Source organism: Mustela nivalis (genome assembly GCF_964662115.1).
Source record: "Mustela nivalis genome assembly, chromosome: 2".
NCBI classification, from domain to species: domain Eukaryota; kingdom Metazoa; phylum Chordata; class Mammalia; order Carnivora; family Mustelidae; genus Mustela; species Mustela nivalis.
The window spans coordinates 99,337,289-99,359,191 of record NC_139021.1 but is presented as its reverse complement, the minus strand read 5'-3'; the positions used below and the strand labels follow the sequence as shown (position 1 = coordinate 99,359,191).

The 21,903-nt window shown below is 39.0% G+C and overlaps 1 protein-coding gene across 1 annotated transcript in view; it reads left to right on the top strand.

The window, feature by feature from the left end:
* B3GALNT2 (beta-1,3-N-acetylgalactosaminyltransferase 2) overlaps positions 1–21,903 on the top strand; it is a 59,756-nt gene that overhangs the window by 2,017 nt on the left and 35,836 nt on the right. The window contains exons 2-3 of the mRNA XM_082720741.1: positions 11,048–11,195; positions 18,793–18,893. Coding sequence (XP_082576867.1) covers positions 11,048–11,195; positions 18,793–18,893 — 249 coding nt within the window. The remainder of the gene's footprint in view (positions 1–11,047; positions 11,196–18,792; positions 18,894–21,903) is intronic.

Below are 21,903 nucleotides of genomic sequence, written 5' to 3'. Positions count from 1 at the left end.
ACCTGGCAGACTCTTAGCTTTCACTTTGCAAAACTAAAAGCAGTAGAAGCATATGGATCGCCAAGATTTCCTGCAGCTCCTTTTCCCATCGTGTTACCACCCCATTCAAACTAAAACATTTGGGCACTTTTATATATCTACCCTTATGTCTTCAGCCTAAAGTGAGAGAGAAAACCCAAGATTTTGTTACGTTTTCTTCCCTTGAATTAATGTTTTAAGATTTCTTTTTGTTCTCTTGTCTGCCTCTTTGTCTTCAGGCTCATTGAGTTCTGACGGAGACGGTACTTTTTTAAAGGGAGACTTACCTTCCCTGAATATTTAAAAAAAAAAAAAAAAAGCCCTCTGACTTGTAGTGGATTCAGCAAATTTTTGAGAGCTTATTCTGTGCCCACTCCTGTTATAGGTATAGAGTTACAGCAGTAACCCAGATCGCATCCCTGCTGTTGTGCAGTTTACAATTTAGAAGGCAAGACAGAACCGAGAAAATAATTTTTTAATATCCTAGGGGATGGAGACAGGTGGGATGACAACAAGAAAGCAGTGTAGAGGGCAGAGAATGGTGTGCTACTGTTCTGAATAGAGAGGTCAGGGGAGGCCCCTCTGAAGAGGTGCCCTTGAGCAGGGGCCTGAATGACGGCCAGGAGTCCCGTCAGCACCTGGCGTTTTTCTAACGTAGTGGCTCCCTAGAAACAGCCGAAATAAGGTCTAGGAGAGCAACTGGTGAAGAGGAAGCAGGTCTCTTGTGAAATTCAGCACACCTAGGGGTGCATGAGGAAAGTGGAGACAGGGACACTGGACTGGAGGATACAGTTAGAAGATACATCTCTTACCTCATACTCATTTTGGGTAATACCTTAGCAGAAATTATGTAACATCCTTTTTTAGAAAAAGGATGTGACCAAAGAAGTCTTCTCTTTCTAGGATATTTGGAGAGAAGGAAACCAAAGTGAAAGGAAAGAAGTACATCCATTCAACAAATGCTTAGAGCTCTAGGTACCAAGCTAGATGTGGAGTCCCCTGCTCTGAGACCCTCAGAGTCGGCTGAACTGAGACGGGGAGCAAGGAGAAGGCCAAAGACAAATTGAGCTTGCTTTGCAATTTTGCCTAGGGCTGGTTCATCCAAAATTATCCCTATATGGTAATCTTGTCTCTATGCTTCAGTTTCCTTATTTATAAAATGATGATCTCATAGGGTTATTGTGAAGATTCGATTAATACAACACCCAGAAAAGTGCCTGATTCATAGTAAACACTCCATGGATTTTAGAGAGGAGGAATAGGATAGTGGTGGCTGGTGCGTAGGCTAGTGAGGTATTTGGGGAGGTTTTAGAGATTGGGCATGCTAGTCGTGTATATGATGATTGTCCTTAGCAGTAGATCTGTCATGAATTTATATGTTTCCCTCATTTCCAAGATTTCTGCTTATTTGGGATTGATGTCATCTGAGAGCATGCATGTGAGAGTGGAAATTTTGGTCTGCTTTTTAAGAATCTTTGGGCCTATTTTGAACAATGAGTTTTGAAGTCAACCTCCCTTGGTCTAGAATAGACTTTTGGATGTCCGCTGTCAGTGGAGAACCTCACAGTTCTACTTGACCCTCAGGATACACTACATATTAGAGAAGGGAATGCTGTTGTCCTCAGGGAGCTGGTGTGGGGTTTTAATTATTCCTGGCATAAAAATTTGGGGTTTTTTGTGCTTAGTAATTTGAAGGAATGAATCAAGAGAACAAAACTGAGAAAATATGAATGAATTTGCCACCTACATATTGTCTATTCACTTTTTATGATGACCTTATGATATAAATTTTTTTCTTAGAAAAGTAAAACAAGTTCTTAGTAGAAAAATTTGAAATTATTTTTAAGAACAGGGAAAATGATCTTTATGACAGTTTTTGAATGCACATACCTACAATGCATGTTGGAGGGAAATGACTTAGTATTTTTTAAAAATTATATTGATGGGGCGCCTGGGTGGCTCAGTGGGTTAAGCCCCTGCCTTCAGCTCAGGTCATGATCCCAGGGTCCTGGGATGGAGTCCCACATAGGGCTCTCTGCTCAGCAGGGTGCCTGCATCCCTCTCTCTCTCTGTCTGCCTCTCTGCCTACTTGTGATCGATCTCTCTCTCTCTCTCTCTCTCTCTGTCAAATAAATAAATAAAATCTTTAAAAAAAATTATATTGATGTATAATACCCCTTCAGAAAAGGGCCTGTAAATGTATAGGTTGATATATTTTTGATATACCCGACTAATCCAGCATTTCAGAAGCTCCCTTTATGCTCCCTTCCATCATGGCCAGGAGTGGTAACCACTGTTCTGATCTTAAATGGCAGAGATTTGCTTGTTAATACTTCATATCAATGGAACCACATAGTATGTACATAGTTCTTATAGTCTCCTGATCTTAATATGGTAAATAACAATAAAATATAATTCTGCAACATAATTTCAATGGCTGCATATAGATACACCTTAATTTAACTAATCCCTTATTTCTGCATTTCTGGATTTTGCAGTTGTTCACTATTAATAAATGACACTGTGATGAGTAGAGATCTTTTAGTACATCACTGATTATTTCTTTAGAATAAGTTCTTAGATGTGGAATGCTGGATAGAACTTACATAGTTCTAGAAAGCCCGGGTGGCTCAGTAGGTTGTGTCCGACTCTTGATCTCAGCTGGTCTTGATCTCAGGATCATGAGTTCAAGCCCCGTGTTAAGCTCCACTCTGGACATGAAGCCTACTTAAAAAAAAAAAAAAAATTATCTGAGGTATTTGATGTGTATTGGCAAATTGTCCCACAGAAGACTACCAAATTCCATTCCAGCAGCAACATAGGAGAGGAGCCATTTCCTTGAAAAAACTCTAAATTTCTTTCCAATACCAATGGCTGGGGTATTATTTAAGAAGGTATTTGTCATTTTGAACATAGCAGGAGCCTGGTTAGATGGTACCCATCTAATTCAAACTTGATTCCTAGTGAAATGGAATGTTTTTTTGTTGGTTGGTTGGCTATTTGCATTTTATCTGTGAATTATCTTCGTGTCTTTTTTTTAAGATTTTATTTATTTATTTGACAGAGATCACAAGTAGACAAAGAGGCAGGCAGAGACAGAGAAGGAAGCAGGCTCCCTGCTGAGCAGAGAGCCCTATGCGGGGCTCAGTCACAGGACCCTGGGATCCTGACTTGAGCTGAAGGCAGAGGCTTTAACCCACTGAGCCACCCAGGCACCCCTCTTTGTGTCTTTTTACGACATGTTTACTTCTTAACTGTTCATTTCTTTTTTTCCTGTCTCCAGACACCAGAATCAAAGTAGGTTCCCTGTACTAGCAAGTAGCATAAGGTCAGGGGCAGTAGGAACGTGGGCATTCTTGCACAACTGTTTATTGAGCACCTGCTGGGGAGTTCATACCATGTAATGCAGTACTCCCAAGTCTGGTGGACTGATTTACATTGCTGGTACGTGGTAGAAGACCTGTTTTTTTGTTTGTTTGTTTTTTGTTTTTTAAAGATTTTATTTATTTATTTATTTATTTGACAGGCAGAGATCTCAAGTAGGCAGAGAGGCAGGCAGAGAGAGAGAGGAGGAAACAGGCTCCCTGCTGAGCAGAGAGCCTAATGCAGGCCTCAATCCCAGGACCCTGGGATCATGACCTGAGCCGAAGGCAGAGGCTTTAACCCACTGAGCCACCCAGGTGCCCCGAAGACCTGTTTTTTAAACTGAGATATAATTGACCTACTTACATGAGTTTCAGGTGTATGACATTGATTCAGTATAAGTACGTATTGTAAAAATGAACACAGTCTAGTTAGCTTAGTTATAATTTTTTTCTTGTGATGAGAACTTTTGAGATCTGTCTTAGCAGCTTTCAGATACGCATTACAGCATTATTCACTATAGCCCCCGAGTTGTACATGACATCCCCATGACTTCTTTATTTTAACTGGAAGTCTGTTCTTCTGACGCCCTTCACCATTCTGCCCACACGCCACCCTTCCCCTCTGGCAACCGTCAGTCTGTTTTCTATGAATTTAGTGTTTTGTTTTGTTTAGATTGTACATAAGAGTGAAACTGTACCGTATTTGTCTTTCTCTGTCTGGCTGGGTTCATGTAGCATAACACCCTCAAGATCTATCCATGTTGTCAGAAGTGGCAAGTTTTCCTTCTTTTTTTATGGTAAATAATATTACCTTATATTTGTCTGTAACACATTTTCTTTATCTGTTCATCTGTCTGTGAACACTTAGGTGGTTCCATGTCTTGGCTATTGTAAATAGCACCGCAGTGAACAAGGCATGCATGTATCTTCTCCAGTGTTCTCATTTCCTTTGAATAAATATCCAGAAGTGGAACTGCCGGATCATATGATAGTTCTAGTTTAAATTTTTTGAGGAACCTCCATAGTGTTTATTAGAGGGACTACAGTGATTTATTGTCCCACAAAAATGGCGCAAGCCTTCTTTTTTCTACACTTTCTTACCAACACTTGTATCTTTTTGATACTAGCCCATCTGACAGGTGTAGGGTGATCTCACCTTGTGATTTTGATTTGCATTTCCCTGATGATGAGTGATGTTGGCCGCCTTTTCATATGCCTGTTGGCCATATGTATGTTGTCTTAGGAAATGTGTCTGTTCAGATCTGCTGCCTATTTTTTAATTGGATTGCTTGGTTTTTAACTATTGAATTGTAGGAGTTTTTATTTTTAATATGTTTTCAGTATTAACCCTTTATCAGTTACATGATTTGCAAATACTCTGTCCCATTTTTGGGTTGTCTTTTCATTTTGTTGATGATTTTCTTTGCTGTGCAAAAGAAGCTTTTTAGTTGGATGTAGTGCTATTCATTTATTTTTGCTTTTGTTGCAAAATCTGCTGCCAAATCCAAAAAATCATCAAAACCAGTGTCAAGGATCTTACTGCCTATATTTTATTCTAAGAGTTTTATGATGTCAGGTCTTATGTTCAAGTCTTTGATCCATTTTGAGTTGATTTTTGTGTATAGTATAAGGCGGTGGTCGATTTCATTCTTTCACATATGGCTGAATAGTTTTCCCAGCACCATCTATTGAAGAGACTGTCCTTTTCCCCCATTGTATATTCTTGTCTCCTTTGTCATAGATTAATTGACCATATAATTGTGGGTTTATTTCTGAGCTCTATTCTGTCCCATTGCCCTGTATGTCAGTTTTTATGCCAAACCATGCTGTTTTGATTACTATATCCTGTAATATAGTTTGAAAGCAGTGAGCATCATGCCTCCAGTGTTTTGCTCCATGTGTTTGCTTATTTCATCTTTTTTCACCTATGACTCCACCTACCTCTTTTCTGGTAACCACCAGTTCTGTGTATTTAAGAGTCTGCTTTTTTGTTTAGTTTCATCATTTGTTTCGTTTCTTAAATTCCATGTATGAGTGGAATCATATGGTATTTGTTGTTCTCTGACTGGGTTTAGCATTATACTTTCTCCATCCATGTTTTTGGAAATGATGAGATTTCATTCTTTTTTATGGTCAAATGATACTCCATTGTGCATATACCCTGTGTTCTTTATCCTTTCATCTATCGGTGGACACTTGGGGGCTACTTCCATATCTTAGCTACTGTAAATAATGCTGCAGAAGACATAGAGGTGCATGTCTCTTTTCAGTCTTGTTGGTTGATTTGCAAATATTGAACCACTCTTGCATCTCTGGAATAAATCCCACCTGATCGTGGTTAATGATTTTTTTTTAATGTTTTGTTGTATTGTCGGTTGGCTGATACTTTGTTGAGAATCTTTAAACCTATGTTCATCAGAGTTGTTGGCTTGTAGTTCTTTTTTGTGGTGTCTTTATCTGGTTTTGGTATCAGGCTGATGCTGGCCTTGTGGAATAAATTTGGAAGATTTCTTTTCTCTGTTATTTTTTGGAATAGTTTAGGAAGAATAGATACTAACTCTTCTTTGAATGTCTGGGAGAATTACCTATGAAGCCATCTGGTCCTGGACTTTAGTTGGCTTTTTGATTACAGATTCAGTTTCATTGCTGGTAACCGGTCTGCAAATTTTCTTTTTCTTCCTAATTCAGCTTTGAAAGTTTGTGCTACTGTGAAATTACCCATTTCATCTAGGTTGTCCTGTTTATTGGCAAACGATTTCTTATAATCCTTGTATTTCTGTGGTGTTGGTTGTTATTTCTTATCCTTCATTTCTGGTGATATTTATCTGAGTCCTCTCCCTCCCTCTCTCTCTTTCTCTGTTTTTTTATGAGTCTGGCTGAGATTTATCAATTTTGTTGATGTTTTCAAAGAATCAGTTCCTAGTTTCATTGATCCATTCTATTGTTTTCTTAGTCTCTATATCATTTGTTTCTGCTCTCATCTCTGCTAGTGCCTTCTTTCTGTTGGCTTTGGGTTTTGTTCTTCCTCTAGCTTCTTTAGGTATAAGGTTAGATTATTTGAGATTCTTCTTGTTTCCTGAGGTAGGCCTATATTGCTATAATCATCCCTCTTAGATGAGGATAGAAGAGCTAATGCTGCGCAATGCCCTTCTGTTTGTTCTTTCCTGAGATTGCTGTGGCTATTTAAGGTCTTTTGTGGTTTCATACAAATGTTAGGGTTGTTTGCTGTATTCCTGTGAAAAATGCCACTAGAATTTTGATAGGCATTGCATTGAATCTGTAGATTGCTTTGGGTAGTATGGACATTTAAAAAATATTCTCACCCATGAGCACCCATTTATTTGTGTCTTCTCCAGTTTCTTTCGTCACTGTCTTACAGCTTCCAGTGTACAGCTCTCTCACCTCGTTGATTAAACTTATTCCTAGGTGTTTTATCCTTTCTGATTCGGTTGTTAATAGGATTGGTTTCTGAATTTTTTTTGATAGTTCATTATTAGTGTATAGAAGTGCCTCTGATTTTTATAGATAGATTTTGTGTCCTGCAGCTTTACTGAATTTGTTTATTACTTCCAGGAGTTTTTTTTTGGTTGACTCTTTAGGGACCTATTTTTCAGTATATCTGGAAGGAGAAGTTTTTTCAGAGGCCAAAATCTGCCATGCCCTTCTCCTCTGCAAGAAAAGGAGAAATGTGTGTAAACTAAACCACTTCCACAGAAGCAGCATAAACATGGAGTAGAAGCAAAGGAGAGGAATGGCAGTGGAATGAGATCAAAAAGTAGTTTGCAGCCGTAAGCTGTGGGATTTTCACAAGCCACATGGTCATCTTTATCTTTATTATTTATTTATTAAGTTTCAGAAAAATCTTGTTTGGCAGTGAGAAGAAGAAACCGGGGATAAACCATTAGGATAGCCTTGGGATTTTTTTTTCATGTTTTAAGTTTTTATTATGAATATTTTTAAACATACCAAAAGTAGAAGATTAGAACAAATATTATGTACACACCATACATCTTCAACTCACATTTTTCATACACACTCCTACCCACTTCTTCCCACTGGATTATTTAGAGGCAAATAACAGAGAAATTATTATTTTCATAAATATCTTAGTATAGTGTCTCTATCAGTAGACATTAAAAAACCATAACTACAAAACCATCATCACAATTAGAAAAATTAATGATTCTTTCCAATATTTAGTGTTCAGAATTTCCCAATTGTCTTTTTAAATTTTAATTCTAGTGTAGTTAACATGCAGTGTTGTGTTAGTTTCAGGTATTCAATACGGTGTTCAGCCCTTCCACAGATCTCTCAGTGCTCATCATTAGGACACCCCTGTCATGGTCCAGTGAAAGATAAGAGTCTGACTTGAAGCAGGGGGTAGAATTAATGACGAGAAAGGGACTGATTTGAGACATTGTTCATGAAGACTTTGTCAATCAAGAACAAGCTAAATTACGTTTCATGTAATCCATTTCTCAAAGGCTTATTTTGATTATCTACCAAAAATGAAGCAGTGATAATTTGGTATTTAACAGATTGTTTTAGTTATTTTATGATTTTTCTTTTGTGCATCAGCCTTGTTTTGTGCTGATGTCAGGTAAATGAGGCATTTAGATTAAATGTCTCTTTGCTCTTCTGTAGTTTTTAATAATTCCAGAAGACATTTTGTAATGGATGAAATAGACTATCTGAAGACTTTTTGGTATCGGGGTTTTTTGTTTGTTTGGTTTTTTGTTTTGGGGGTGTTTTTTTTTTTTTTAGAAAGCTGAGACACGGGGATTTAAATAGCTTATTATGGGTATCATGAAGCACGTTGGCTTTGGAATCACTGTCAGATATATCTGGTTACTACATTTGCCTTATTACTGTTGTTAAAAGTACTTACTATTTTTCTGTGAAAGAGTAGGGGGTGAGATGGGATATCATTGCCAATTTTACATAAGCACTTAACTTATCCTCCAAATTGAGACTCATTTAGAGTTAGTTCCAGCAGTAGGTACAGATTTCATCTTATAGTTCTGTGTACCTGAGAAAATATGTTCCTGAAGTGTTTATTTCATTCATATAAATGTTTAATTTCCATGAAATTAAAAAAAAGTAATGTGCTAACCAGCATTTCCAGTGATCTGCTTATCATTGATTTGCCTCCAAGACTCTGTTAGGAATAAACATGACTCTGTTAGGAATAAAAGATCGGAATTTAGTCTCAGAGGAGCTACATGGAGCTGTGTTGCTAATTGAAGGTGATGGAGAATGGAGGTCAGTTGCTGTGGATTAAATCTTAGCCTCACGCTTTACTAATTGTTTGCCTTAGGGGAATTTACTGAATTCTCTGTGCCTCTGGCCTTGTTTGTTTCGTAAGGAGCCTGACCCCACCTACTTCTCGGTGTTGTGAGCATTAAGTGATACTCTACATGCAAAGTGTTCAACTGATACTCTATGTGTAGTACTTTTTAGGTGTGCAGTGAATATGGTCTATTATAAGCAAGGTTAGTCAAGGAAAATTTGTATTTACATTAAAGACAAGTTCCTGCCTGGGGCATCTGGGTGGCACAGTTGGTTAGGTAGCCAGCTCTTGGTTTCAGCTCAGGTCAGGATCTCACAGCACTGGGATCAAGCCCCAACTCAGCCGGGAGTCTGCTTGGGACTCTCTCTTACTCTCCCTCCCCCTCACATTTGTTCTCACTCTTTCTCTCTCTCTCAAATACATAAATCTTAAAAAAAAAAAAAGGACAAATTCCTGCCTTTAAAGAATTCATTTTAGTACAGGATTCCTGGTAAGCTAATATAACAAGTATCTGTACTTCATTTAGATTGGGTTTTTTGTTTGTTTGTTTGTTTGTTTGTTTGGGGGGGTTTCTTTTGTTTTTAGAAATGTGTCTTTTGTGGAAAATAAGGTATCTACACAAAAATTCCTATATTCTTAGACGAATTATAATGTAATATCCTGCAGGTATCCTATTAGAAGGGTCTGTCTCCCAGATTTTCTTATTATTTTAATTGGTCCTTTGAAAAAATACCATCATGTTTTTGTTGTCTTTTGACTGATTGCTTGGATCCTCTGGCATATAAAAAGATTGCATGTAATGTAGGCAAGCTCTCTGGCCTTCGATTATTTAATTTTGGAAACATTTTGGATCAGTTCCCGTCATTGGAGAAAGAGATGAAACGGCTCCTCATCAGAGCTATGTATAAGCTTGTAGCTCTCCAGCTTTGAAACTGGCGATAAAAAACAAAATATCTTCCCCTTCTGTCCACTAAGGACAGTTTTTTTTCTTAAATGTAATCCTGCCCATTAGACCTTACAGCAGTAAAAAATGAACCATTCGCATGACTTGTCACTTGATTTTTTTGTTGCTTCCCTGGAAATGTTGCCTCCCTCGTTCATTCCTTGGAATATTATATTAAGTGATACGGGGTTTGCTGGCTGTGGAATTTATTGGTGTTGCTCAGGGTTCTGGTACTTTTCAGCATAGTAGTCTTTCAGCTTTATTTCCCAAACTTAATAATTTTTTTTGAGAGAGAGAGCAAGAGCTGTAGTGTGGGGGCTACAGAGGGAGAAGGAGAGAGAGAATCCCGGCAGGCTCCATGCCCAGCACAGAGCCCAACATGGGCTTGATCTCAGGACCCTGAGATCATGACCTGAGCTAAAATCAAGAGTCGACTCCTCAAGCAACAGAGCCACCCAGGCACCCCCTATAATGTTAACGTAGGCCTTCACTTTTGAAAGCACGGATTTGCGTGGTGGTTATCGTTTGCAGATGGTTGCCAGTGAGTGCCTACTGTTTTGGTACCAAACCAAGACCTTTATATATATCATCTCATTTAATTTTTACAATAACTCTTATGAGAAGTGTTACTACACCCATTTGTAGTCTAGGAAACTGAGGCTCAAGAAGGTAAATAACTTTTCGGGGTGGCTGGCTGGCTCAGTCAGTAGAACATGAGACTCTTGATCTCAGGGTGGGGAGTTCAAGCCCCATGTGGCGGATTGAGATTACTTAGAAGGTTTTTTTTTTTTTAATTTTTAAATTTTTATTTTTTATTCATTTATTTGACAGAGAGAGATTGAGAGAGAGCCATCACAAGTAGGCAGAGAGGCGGCGGGGGGTGGGGTGGGGCGGGGGAAGCGGGCTCCCTGCTAAGGGGCTCGATCCCAGGATCCTGAGATCATGACCTAAGCGGAAGGCAGAGGCTTTAACCCACTGAGCCACCCAGGCACTCCTAGAAGTTTTTTGTTTTGTTTTGTTTTGTTTTGTTTTTAATCTTTAATTAAAAAGAGAAGTTAAATAACTGTTACTGGACATAAAAAGAACCAGGATTCTGCTCGCGGCCTAACGGACTCATACTGCCTACTGTTGCATGGTTTATGCCATTCTGCCTTTCCAAACTCATTCTCACCATAAACATCTTAATAGTTTTGAAGTTTTAGGTACTTATGGAAGCATAAATATATACATACGTAGGGAAGACAAAAGACTGTATGCCAAAAAGTCATGGTTATCTGGATGGTACGTGTGATTTTTAAAATATTTTTTCTTTGTATTTCTTTGTATATTCTATACACATGAACATGTATTACTTTATAATAAACATTTTTATGTCACATATGAACAGTAATTGAGATATGACATTTCTAATTTATTGTTGCTTATTTCTAGATCAATTGGCCTCATTTCCTCAGTGGAAGTCTAGTCACTATGATGTGGTAGTTGGTGTGTTGTCTGCTCGCAATAACCACGAACTTCGAAATGTGATAAGAAACACCTGGCTGAAGCATTTAATACAACATCCATCATTAAGTCAACGGTAGGTTTTCTGAGTTGGCACTTGCCTGATTAACTGAGTAAATGTTCTGGATAACCTCTCCTGAGACAGTCAGAAATGTTAATTTAGGCATGTAGCCACTCTTCTTGGGAGAAATGGCTGTTTTATTTTGCTTTCCCTTCACATAGAGTCACATAGTTCTTAACGGAAAGATAATTAGGGGAGAATATGTTCATTGGTTAACATACTAGCATTTATAGATACCTAGTTTGTTTTGTTTTTAGAATAGTAGTTCCTTTTTTTTAAGAGAGCAAGAGTGAGCAGGGAGAGGGGCAGAAGGAGAGGGAGAAAGAATCAGAAAGAACCTTAAGCGGTTTCCATGCCCAGCACAGAGCCCAGTGCAGGGCTGGATGTCACCACCCTGAGGTCATAACCCGAGCTGAAATCGAGAGTTGGACACTTAACCACTCAGGTGCCCCTAGAATAGTAATTCTTAGAAGGTTCTATTCCAGGGCGCCTGGGTGGTTAAAGCCTCTGCCTTTGGCTCAGGTCATGATCTCAGGGTCCTGGGATCAAGCCCCACATCAGGCTCTCTGCTCAGCAGGGAGTCTGCTTCTCCCCCCACCCTGCCTGCCTCTCTGACTACTTGTGATCTCTCTCTCTCTCTCTAATAAATAAAATAAAATATAAATTTTTTTAAAAAGTTCTATTCCAAAATAGGTCTCTGGTTAGACATGTTTGTGTCTAAATATGCTTTTTACCAACTTCACAGAGACACACTGAATTTTTCCTGTTCTGTAGTGTTTTTTAAATTGTGTGCTCTGCAGTGTGTAGCTCTTTTTCCTGCCTGCCCTTCCACGGCTGAGCTTTGGTAGCACATCTCATGTTGGTATTAGATGGCTCAGTTATTGGTTAGGAGCCCAAGACCTTAGCAATGAGACCAGGCTCTGAAGATGACATCGTGAGGGGCTAGTGGAACAGAAGCATGGGAGACTGAACTTTTAGTTCTGCGGAGACACTCAGATGATCGGCGGTTCTCCATGGCCCTCTTAGGATTGCATTACACTGGCACATTTGGGATTGATTAGCTACACAGCTGTAGCATTTTCTTGTCATCAGTTGTGAACATTTATAGATTTCCTATCTTATTCATAGCGGCTTTCATTCCTTTTCAAGACAGATTTCTTTGGTTCATGATCTCAATGATAATAGTACCGATAAACCAGCAAATGAAAGGCCTTGGACTCCTCACTGCTGTCAGAACCTCATCCAAAACCTGCACTTCCTTCTTTTTCTGTCCCAGAGAATAATGACCCCTCTCTACCTGTTGCTCAGAAAACCCCGGTGACTATGTTATAAATGAGGGAGTGAGTCCCCCTTATGGGTCTTTAAGGATCCGTCCAGCATGGTCACAGAAGGTACACTGGAAGAGGCCTATGAGATTAGATCTAGTCCACTCCCAAGTCCTAGAGAAGGAGGCCCAGTGCGCCACACAGGGGGCGGCCACACAGGAGGAGCGTCCAGGGAGCAGGCTCAACCAGGCAGGTGGCGAGTCCACAGTGGGGCCCCATGGGTACATGCCTTTACGGGGGCCACAGGGGCCTATACAAGCAAGAGGAGGAAGAGCATTTCACTGTTGTGTTCGAATGTCACTAGGTGAGTGAGGGAGGGCCAGAGGGGGATCTTATGGCAGGGACCAGCTTTATCGCTCCAGTGTATCAGGTCACCTGGGGAGGATGCTCATAACCTCTTTGTGAGGATGTTGAGGCTCTAGGAAAATAGGAAATTTTAAAAATTTGTACTACATTGTTATCTTGATTTCTTCTTTCTCTCACATGCCACATCCAACCCATCAGCATGTTTTCTTGGTGCTACCTTTCTATATTATCCAGAATCCAACCCCTCACCACGTCTACCACTACCATCAGAACCACTACCCTCTCCCCATCAGGCCACATTACCTCTCACCTGGATTCTTGCGGCTGCCTCTATATGGATTTCCTTCTACCTTTGTTCCCCTGTATTTTATTTTCTGTGCAGCAGCCAGTGTGCTTCTTTTAAAATTCATCAAGTTACGTCTATTTTCTGTTCATACCCCTACATTGGCTTCTCTTTTGCTCAGAGTGAAATACCAAGTGCTCACTGTGGTCTTTGACCTTATCTACATCTACTTCACCTACACTGGTTAACATTACCATGCTTCCATCATACACTAAGTGTGCTTCTGCCTTGGGGCCTTTGCACTTACTGTCTCCCTGTCTTTACCACTCTTCCACTAGACAATCCTCGTTGTTCACAGTCTCACATTTTTCAGCTCTCTGTTTAGAATTCACCTTAGCAGGAGGCAGCTCTTTATTAAAAAGCATCTAAGCCCTTTTCACTCTCCATCCTCCCTTACTTGACTTCATTTTTCTTTATAATACTTATTATCAACTAGCATTTTTACTATATTTAGCTTTGTGTTTTAAATGGTCTTTCCCCATGAGAATATAGTTTCGTGAGTGTAGGGACTTTAACTTTTTTTTTTTAAGATTTTATTTTCAGAGAAAGAGAAAGAACACAAGTGAGCAGGGGAAGGGTTTGAGGGAGAAGGAGCCAAGGAGAAAGGATCTTCAGCAGGCTCAACGCACTGGGTGTGGAGCCCGACATTGGGCTCAATCCCACAACCTGAGATCCTGACCTGAGCCAAAACCAAGAGTTGGGTGTTCAACCAACTCAACCACCCAGGCACCCGGGGAATGTCGTTTATTTCACTGATGTATTCCTAGTACTTGGAACCTAACTTGGCACAGAGTAAGACACTCTTGAGGGAATGACTCAGACTAAATGTAGTGAGGAAAATTAACATTCAGATAGTCACGAGTCATTTATTTGCCATCATAGCATTACTGCTTTAAATGTAGTAAGCTTAGTGATTTGTTCTAATGATGGGATACTTATATAAAAATAGATACTAGCCAAAAACTTCTTAGGGCAGAGTAATTTTGTGAATCTAGTAAGAATATTTAAGATGGCTTTTAAAAAACTAATTTGTTAAATATCTGCAATAATTTAGTCAACAAACTTACTCATTTCTGTTTATACTTTTGTTCTAAATGCTAGTTGTTTACGAATGGGTATTCTGCCTTAATTGGCCATAGTAAACGAAAATGTTTGCATTTCTGTGGCTGTGGCTTACCTTCAAATCTTACATTTCACTGAAGGAGCCAGATTCCACATACACTTCCAGGACATTATTTAATGAAAAGCCTTTGTAATAAAATTAATAAATTGTCAATTTCACAAGTAACTATTGAGTATCTTCTGCTGCATGCACGTAGTTTACTGCATGTGGTAGAATGCAAAGATAGTTGCCATAGAGTCCCAGTCTTTATGGGAGCTTGAAGTTTAATAGAAGGAAATAGATGTAACAGTGTAATAAAATGTTATATGTGCTATCGTATAGATAAATAGAAAACAGCCTGGAGTGTTTGGGAAACTCCAAACAGTTCCATGTAACGGGAACCCTGGGTTGGGGAGGGGAGTTCAGAGGAGGGTGTGGATGAGTGAGATGAAGCGCTCGGGAAGGAAAGTGGGGCCGAGAGACAGGGATTATGAGGTAGAGAGGGAGGCCATCCAGCCCAGGGGCAGGCTGTGGCCAGGCCCTGCAGAACAGCTGTGGGGACAGAGGCATGGTTTGCTGAGACCTGGCTAGGCGCTGAGGGGCTGAACTGAAGTGTGACCTTAGAAGAAAAAGAGGTAAATAAACAGCAAGAGGGAGAGGAGAAAAAGGAGTGGAGGATGATTGCTAGCTTTCTAACTTGGAGAATAATCCATCAAGGCAAAAACACTAGATGAAAAGAGCAGGTTTCATGGGAGAGAAGTTCTGTGGTGGGTATGTTGAGTCTGGTACCTGAAGGCGGTAGAGTGCTGGTGAAAGTTTACCAACTGGCTCTCGGAAGCATAACAATTATGTGTACTTGTGCATATGTATGTGTTCTAAGTTTTGCTGATATAAATGATGTATGATGAGTAACTGACAGATAATAGCAGACGCGCCTCTCTTTATTATAAATTCCATGTAGTGAGCTGATTCCCGTGAATGCTCCCATTGTTCGAGACCTTTGTATCTAACCAATTACATGTCGCACCTGACAGGAGTGCAGTTTGGACATAAATATTTTCTTTAAGATAGAGTAAAACTGAAGTGACAACCGAGATATATGTCAGAACTTTACTCTTCATCAGTAAAATCAGTGACTTCTTTGTTGAATCAAAACTTGTAATAAGTTTTGAATAGTGGAAGGATGGTTCCTCAGTTTTTTGTGCTATTCACAATGGGGTGGCTACAGACACATCACTTTTTTCTTTTTATTTTTAAATCAGTTATTAATCATATAGTGTTACATTAGTTTCAGGTGTACAATATAGTAATTCAACAATTCTGTACATTACACAGTGCTTATCAAGATAAATAGACTCTCAATCTACTTCACCTGTTTCTCCCATCCCCTCCACCCACCTCCTCTCTAGCTACCACCAGTTTGTTCTCTATACTCAAGAGCCTGTGTTTTGGGGGACACTTGGGTGGCTCAGTCAGTTAAGCGTCTACCTTCAGCTCAGGTCATGGTCCCGGGCTCTGAAATCGAGTCCTGCATCAGGCTTTGTGCTCAGCGGGGAGCCTGGTTCTCCCTCTGCCTACTGCTCTCCCTACTTGTACATGCACTCACTCTCTCTTTCACAGTCTGACAAATAAATAAAATCTTTTAAAAATAAAATAAAATAAATTATGAAGAGACTGTTTTTTGGCTTATCTCTTTTTTTTGTTCGTTTCTTAAATTTCACATATAAGTGAAATCATGTGGTATTTGTCTTTCTCCGAATTATTTCACTTAGCACAATACTCTGTCTAGATCTGTGTTGCTGCAAATGCCAAGAGTTCATTTTTTATGACTGAGTAATATTCCATTGTATATGTATATACCATATCTTTATCCATTCATCCGTCAAAGAACGATTGGGTTGCTTCCATATCTTGGCTACTATAAATAATGTTGCAATAAATACAGATGCATATATCTTTTCGAATTAGTGTTTTCATTTTCTTTGGGTAAATACCCAATACTGGAATTACTAGATCATATAGTAATTCTCTTTTTTATTTTAAAGATTTTATTTATTTACTTGACAGGCAGAGATCACAAGTAGGCAGAAAGGCAGGCAGAGAAAGGAGGAAGCAGGCTCCCCACCGAGCAGAGAGCCCAGTGCAGGGCTCGATCCCAGGACCCTGGGATCATGACCTGAGCCGAAGGCAGAGGCTTTAACCCACTGAGCCACCCAGGTGCCCTGATAGTTCTATTTTTAATTTTTTGAGGGCCCTCCATACTGTTTTCCACAGTGGCTACAGCAGTTTGCAATCCCACCAGCAGTGCACAAGGGTTCCCTTTTCTCCACATCCTTACCAATGCTTGTTATTTGTTGTCTTTTTGGTATTAGCCATTCTAACACCTGTGAGGTGGTATCTCATTGTGATTTTGATTTGCATTTCCATGAGGATGAATCACATTGAACATGGTTTCATCTGTCTCTTGGTCATCTGTATGTCTTCTTTAGAAAATTGTCTATTCATGTCTTCTGCCCATTTTTTAATTGGGTTGTTCGGTTTTTTGATGTTAAGTTGTATAAGTTCTTTATGCATTTCGGATATTATCTCCTTATCGGATTTGTCATTTACAAGTGTCTTCTCCTATTCCATAGGTTGCTTCTTAGTTTTATTGTTTCCTTCACTGTGCAGAGGCTTTTATTTTGATGTAGTCCCAGTAGTTTAATTTTGCTTTTGTTTCTCTTGCCTGAGGAAACATAGCTAGAAAAATGTTTCTACAGCTGTCATCAGAGAAATTGCTGCCTATGTTCTCTTCTAGGAGTTTTATGGATTTAGATCTCACAGTTAGGTTTTTGATCCATTTTGAGTTTATTTTTGTTTGTGGAAGTGGTCTCATTTCATTCTTTTGCAGGTAGCTGTCCAGTTTTCCCAAACCCTTTGTTGAAGAGACTCTTTTTCCCATTGGATATCCTTGCCTCCATTGTCATTGATTAATTATCATTAATTAATTGCCTCCATTGTCATTGATTAATTGTGGGTTTATCTCTGTACTGTCTGTTCTGTTCCACTGATATATGAAGACATGTATTACTTTTTTAAGTTTAATCTTCGTTAATTTTTCCTCCAACAATTTAGGTTTTTTTCTCCATCCCTTAAAGTCAATGAAACCCTTATTTGTAGTGTTCGCTAGTTTCCGTGGTATAAATATTCCCACCATGACCCACTTCAACCAACTAACACAACATCTCTGAACACAGACTGGGGAAAGATATGTAGTAGCATACCATTTTATTTCTACTGCCCAGATATAATAGGTAAATATAACCTCAAGAACATAGGTAGTAGTGAAATAATTAAGAAATCATTAATTTGAGTATTTTCTTTGTTTTTAAAGCAGTGTGTTTCATTGTAAGTTTATATAATTTAATAAAGTCTGTTCTTAATAACTAGCCCACAGAATTCCTGAAGATTTAGCAGGTGGCTTTCATAAGCTAGTAGGAGCAGGTTCCAGCACACCACTGTCATCTATGGGCCATCTGGGAAAAAATGTTCAATGGATACATACGGATCTTTTAGGAAATGGGTCCAAACTAGAGATGCTAATTTGGGAATCTTTCCCAAGCTAGTTAAAATCTTGAGAATAAATATTGTCCAGGGAGAGCAGGCAGAAAGAGTGAGAAGAGACCCAGAGCCAAAGTCCTGCTTTAATATCTACCATAATGGGCAGAGTTGGCGAAGAAGAGCCAGTGCAAGTGACTGACCCAGCCACATAGTTGGGGGGAAAGAGCCTTGTAAGGAAGCTCTTGAAGCATTCTTGAAATACAGACTGAAGGGCTGAAAAGTTGTCTGGATTTAGCAGCAAATCAGTGGTTACGTTGGTGGTAAACAGCTCAGTATAAGTGGTGGGTATTGAAGCTAAAATTTCTGTTTTATAAAGTGAGTGGGAGATGAAAAACTAGAGCCTACAATTTTAGTTCATTCCTTTGTGGGACTTCACTAAAAAAGGTGGAGACAAGGAAGGGATGGTCAGTAAATAGAAATGAGTATCAAGACTTCTTCGTATTTGTAACGTGTAGGGAAGGAGCAACAGGTTACAGGCTCCTACACCTACAAGGTGTAGGAGACGAGAAGACCTCTTCTTGAATAGGAAGACTAATCTGGTCTGGAGCAATAGAGGAAATAGGAATAGGAATAGGAAATAGGAATACAATAGAGGAAAGTAAATAAAGAAGATTGCAGATACAGATATGTTTTTAGGTTGGACTGTGAGAAACTGACTTTACTGTGGTTTGTTTTTAATTAGTATGAGCATTTGCTGGTAGCCCGGCCAAACATATTCATACTCGCTTTGATATAGTACTACAGTAGAGGGCTTATCCACATGTCACGTGGTGGTTGGCAACTTTCATTTTGCTTGTTCCTGTTTTGCTAGACTAGAAAAATAAAGTTAGAATAAATATTTGGGTCTTAAAGTAAAAGCTTTGAAATGGGCATGAGGAAACGGGCATGCGCAGAGTGCTGATCAGTATCTGATGGTAATGCCAATACACCTTTCAGTGTGCTTGTGAAGTTCATAATAGGAGCTCATGGCTGCGATGTGCCTGTGGAAGACAGGGAAGATCCTTATTCCTGCAGACTGCTCAACATCACGAATCCGGGTGAGTCATCTTTTTCACAGCTCTGTGTCTCCGTGTACAAGTTTGATGTTGAGGAAAAGTTGCTAAGCTGGCTAGTCTGGTGGTCCGCTTTTAGCAGACTAAGATCGAGCTTTCATCAAAATGTACCTTTCATCCTTTTTGACAGATTGAGTGATTGCTCTAGCTCTCTGTGAAGAGTCTTTTTAGATATAGTTAATTTCAGGATCCAGGAGAGTTTGTTTCTCAGTATGATTCACATGCATCTGGAGATTTCCTTGTGCATAGATAATCCTAGAAAACTTGAGTTTTGAACTTTGAGACACCTGCTGATTTCACCATCTTGTCAATTTATAGTAACCTTGATACAAATATTATGAGTCAACTTTCCCTTAGGATTATTGCCTATAACCTCCTACAAAAGAAACAAATAGTAAAAATTTTAAATGAGTAATATTTTGTATTCCTTACAGATAAAGATTTGTGGGAGTTGATTATGAAGAAAGATGGTCCTAATCAGGTTCCTCTATTTCCAGGGAACCAGTTTTAGGATGTTGCTAACTGTGTAAGCAGATGTCTTTCTTTACCAGCATTTCCTGTTATGTTCAGCTATGGTTCTAAGGAAAAGTAAACTTTTCACAGTCTTAAGTGTGCCAATTATGACCCCTGGAATTTTAAGATTTATCAGGTCTTATGTACACCTTACTCTTACAGGCAATGACAGTGTTGTCATTGAAAGCCTGGGCTTTCAAGTCAGGTTCCATGGTTTTACGTCTAGGCTCTACCTTTTTGAGCTGTGTGACCTTTGGTCAGTTATTTACCCCATTTGTGCCTCAGTTTCACCATCTATAAATTGGGGATAAAAGTATTTACCTCATAGGCATTGACAGGATGAAATAAGTTGATACTTAAAAAAACTTAGGGACATGGTACTTAATGTTATTTTATAAGAACCTGCCTTTTATAAAGTTAAGTTTCAGTTAGCTTTTTAAATAAATTGTCTGTATTGTATAAAGCTGAATTTTCTTACTTATGCTCTTTTAGTTAATATTGTAAGGAAAATGTCATGTGTAATTGTGTTTCTGTGAGGCAGTCCGTTAGCTTGTGCTGGAGTCCCAAAAGGACCATGAACCTAATAAAATGTTGCAATCCTGATGATGTAAGAATAGCCTAGAACAAATTACATTTGAAATCCAAAACCAAATCAAATTTTTAAAAACCTCAGCTTGAATTAACCAGACTTTTATTATGTTAAGTATTATTATCCATTAATAGTAAAGGAATGAAGCTATTAATTAATAGAAAATTTTCATAAGTGCAATACCTAGATTAAAAAAATTTTTAATAGGTGTGACTAAATTTTTTTAAAGATTCATTTATTTATTTATTTTTAATTAAATTTATTTATTTTCAGCATAATAGTATTCATTATTTTTTCACCACACCCAGAGCTCCATGCAATCCGTGCCGTCTATAATACCCACCACCTGGTACCCCAACCTCCCATCACTCCCCCCGCCACTTCAAACCCCTCAGATTGTTTTTCAGAATCCATAGACTCTCATGATTCACCTCCCCTTCCAATTTCCCCCAACTTCCTTCTCCTCTCTAACTCCCCATGTCCTCCATGCTATTTGTTATGCTCCACAAATAAGTGAAACCATATGATAATTGACTCTCTCTGCTTGACTTCTTTCACTCAGCATAATCTCTTCCAGTCTGGTCCATGTTGCTACAAAAGTTGGGTATTCATCCTTTCTGATGGAGGCATAATACTCCATAGTGTATATGGACCACATTTTCCTTATTCATTCGTCCGTTTAAGGGCATCTTGGTTCTTTCCATAGTTTGGCGACTGTGGCCATTGCTGCTATAAACATTGGGGTACAGGTGGCCCTTCTTTTTCACTACATCTGTACCTTTGGGGTAAATACCCAGGAGTGCAATTGCAGGGTCATAGGGAAGTTCTATTTTTAATTTCTTTTTTTTTTTTAAGATTTTATTTATTTATTTGACAGAGAGAGATCACAAGTAGGCAGAGAGGCAGGCAGAGAGAGAGGAGGAAGCAGGCTCCCCGCTGAGCAGAGAGCCCGATGCGGGACTCGATCCCAGGACCCTGAGATCATGACCTGAGCCGAAGTCAGCGGCTTAACCCACTGAGCCACCCAGGCGCCCCCTATTTTTAATTTCTTGAGGAATCTCCACACTGTTCTCCAAAGAGGCTGCGCCAACTTGCATTCCAGGTGTGACTAAATTTACATTGAACCTTATTTTATCTTTTTGATGACTCAAATGTCATTTTCATTTTATTTCAATACCTTAAGGTCATCATGAGTATTAATTAATCATCATGCTCCTCTGAATATCTAGAAGTTTTGATTAATAACATTACTAAAGCAGCAGGACTTCCTGTGTCTAGGTAGCTTGAAGTTCAAGGTATATTTGTTTTTAATAGATATGTAATTAGGTTTTAGCATGTTTAACCTATATGCATATACTTTGAATCTTTTATATTTACTGAGTGTATTAAAAAGAAAACATTTTGCTGTCATCCAGTTTCTTTGGAGTCTAGACACTGTGGCCAGTGCTTGGCCAACCCATGACAAAATGTGTAACCACCTTCTTCCCCCTTCTGCTTATGTATGTAAGTGGGTGGAGGGTCATCAATTCCATCAGGCACATTTTATTGAGCATTACTAAGTGTAAAATAACATCCTAGGAATTCAAAGGTAGGGATCCAGATGATCTGCTGGGTGTGGGAAGAACACTGAATTTCTGTTTATCTGAAAAGAAGACAATGTTTTCTTTATACAGACTGAATATATTGGTATCAATATATGTGTCTATTTTATAAATAGGTATATGAGTGTGTGTACAAATGTGTTTAACTGATGTGGTTGTGTGAGCAGGAAAATTGGAAAACCACAGCTCTGAAAGATACAAAGAACTTTGATAAAATCTTTTAGAATAAGTTTCTATATTACTTTACAAACTAGCACTGATATTCTCAGCCATGTGAACTACTTCGTGTAAT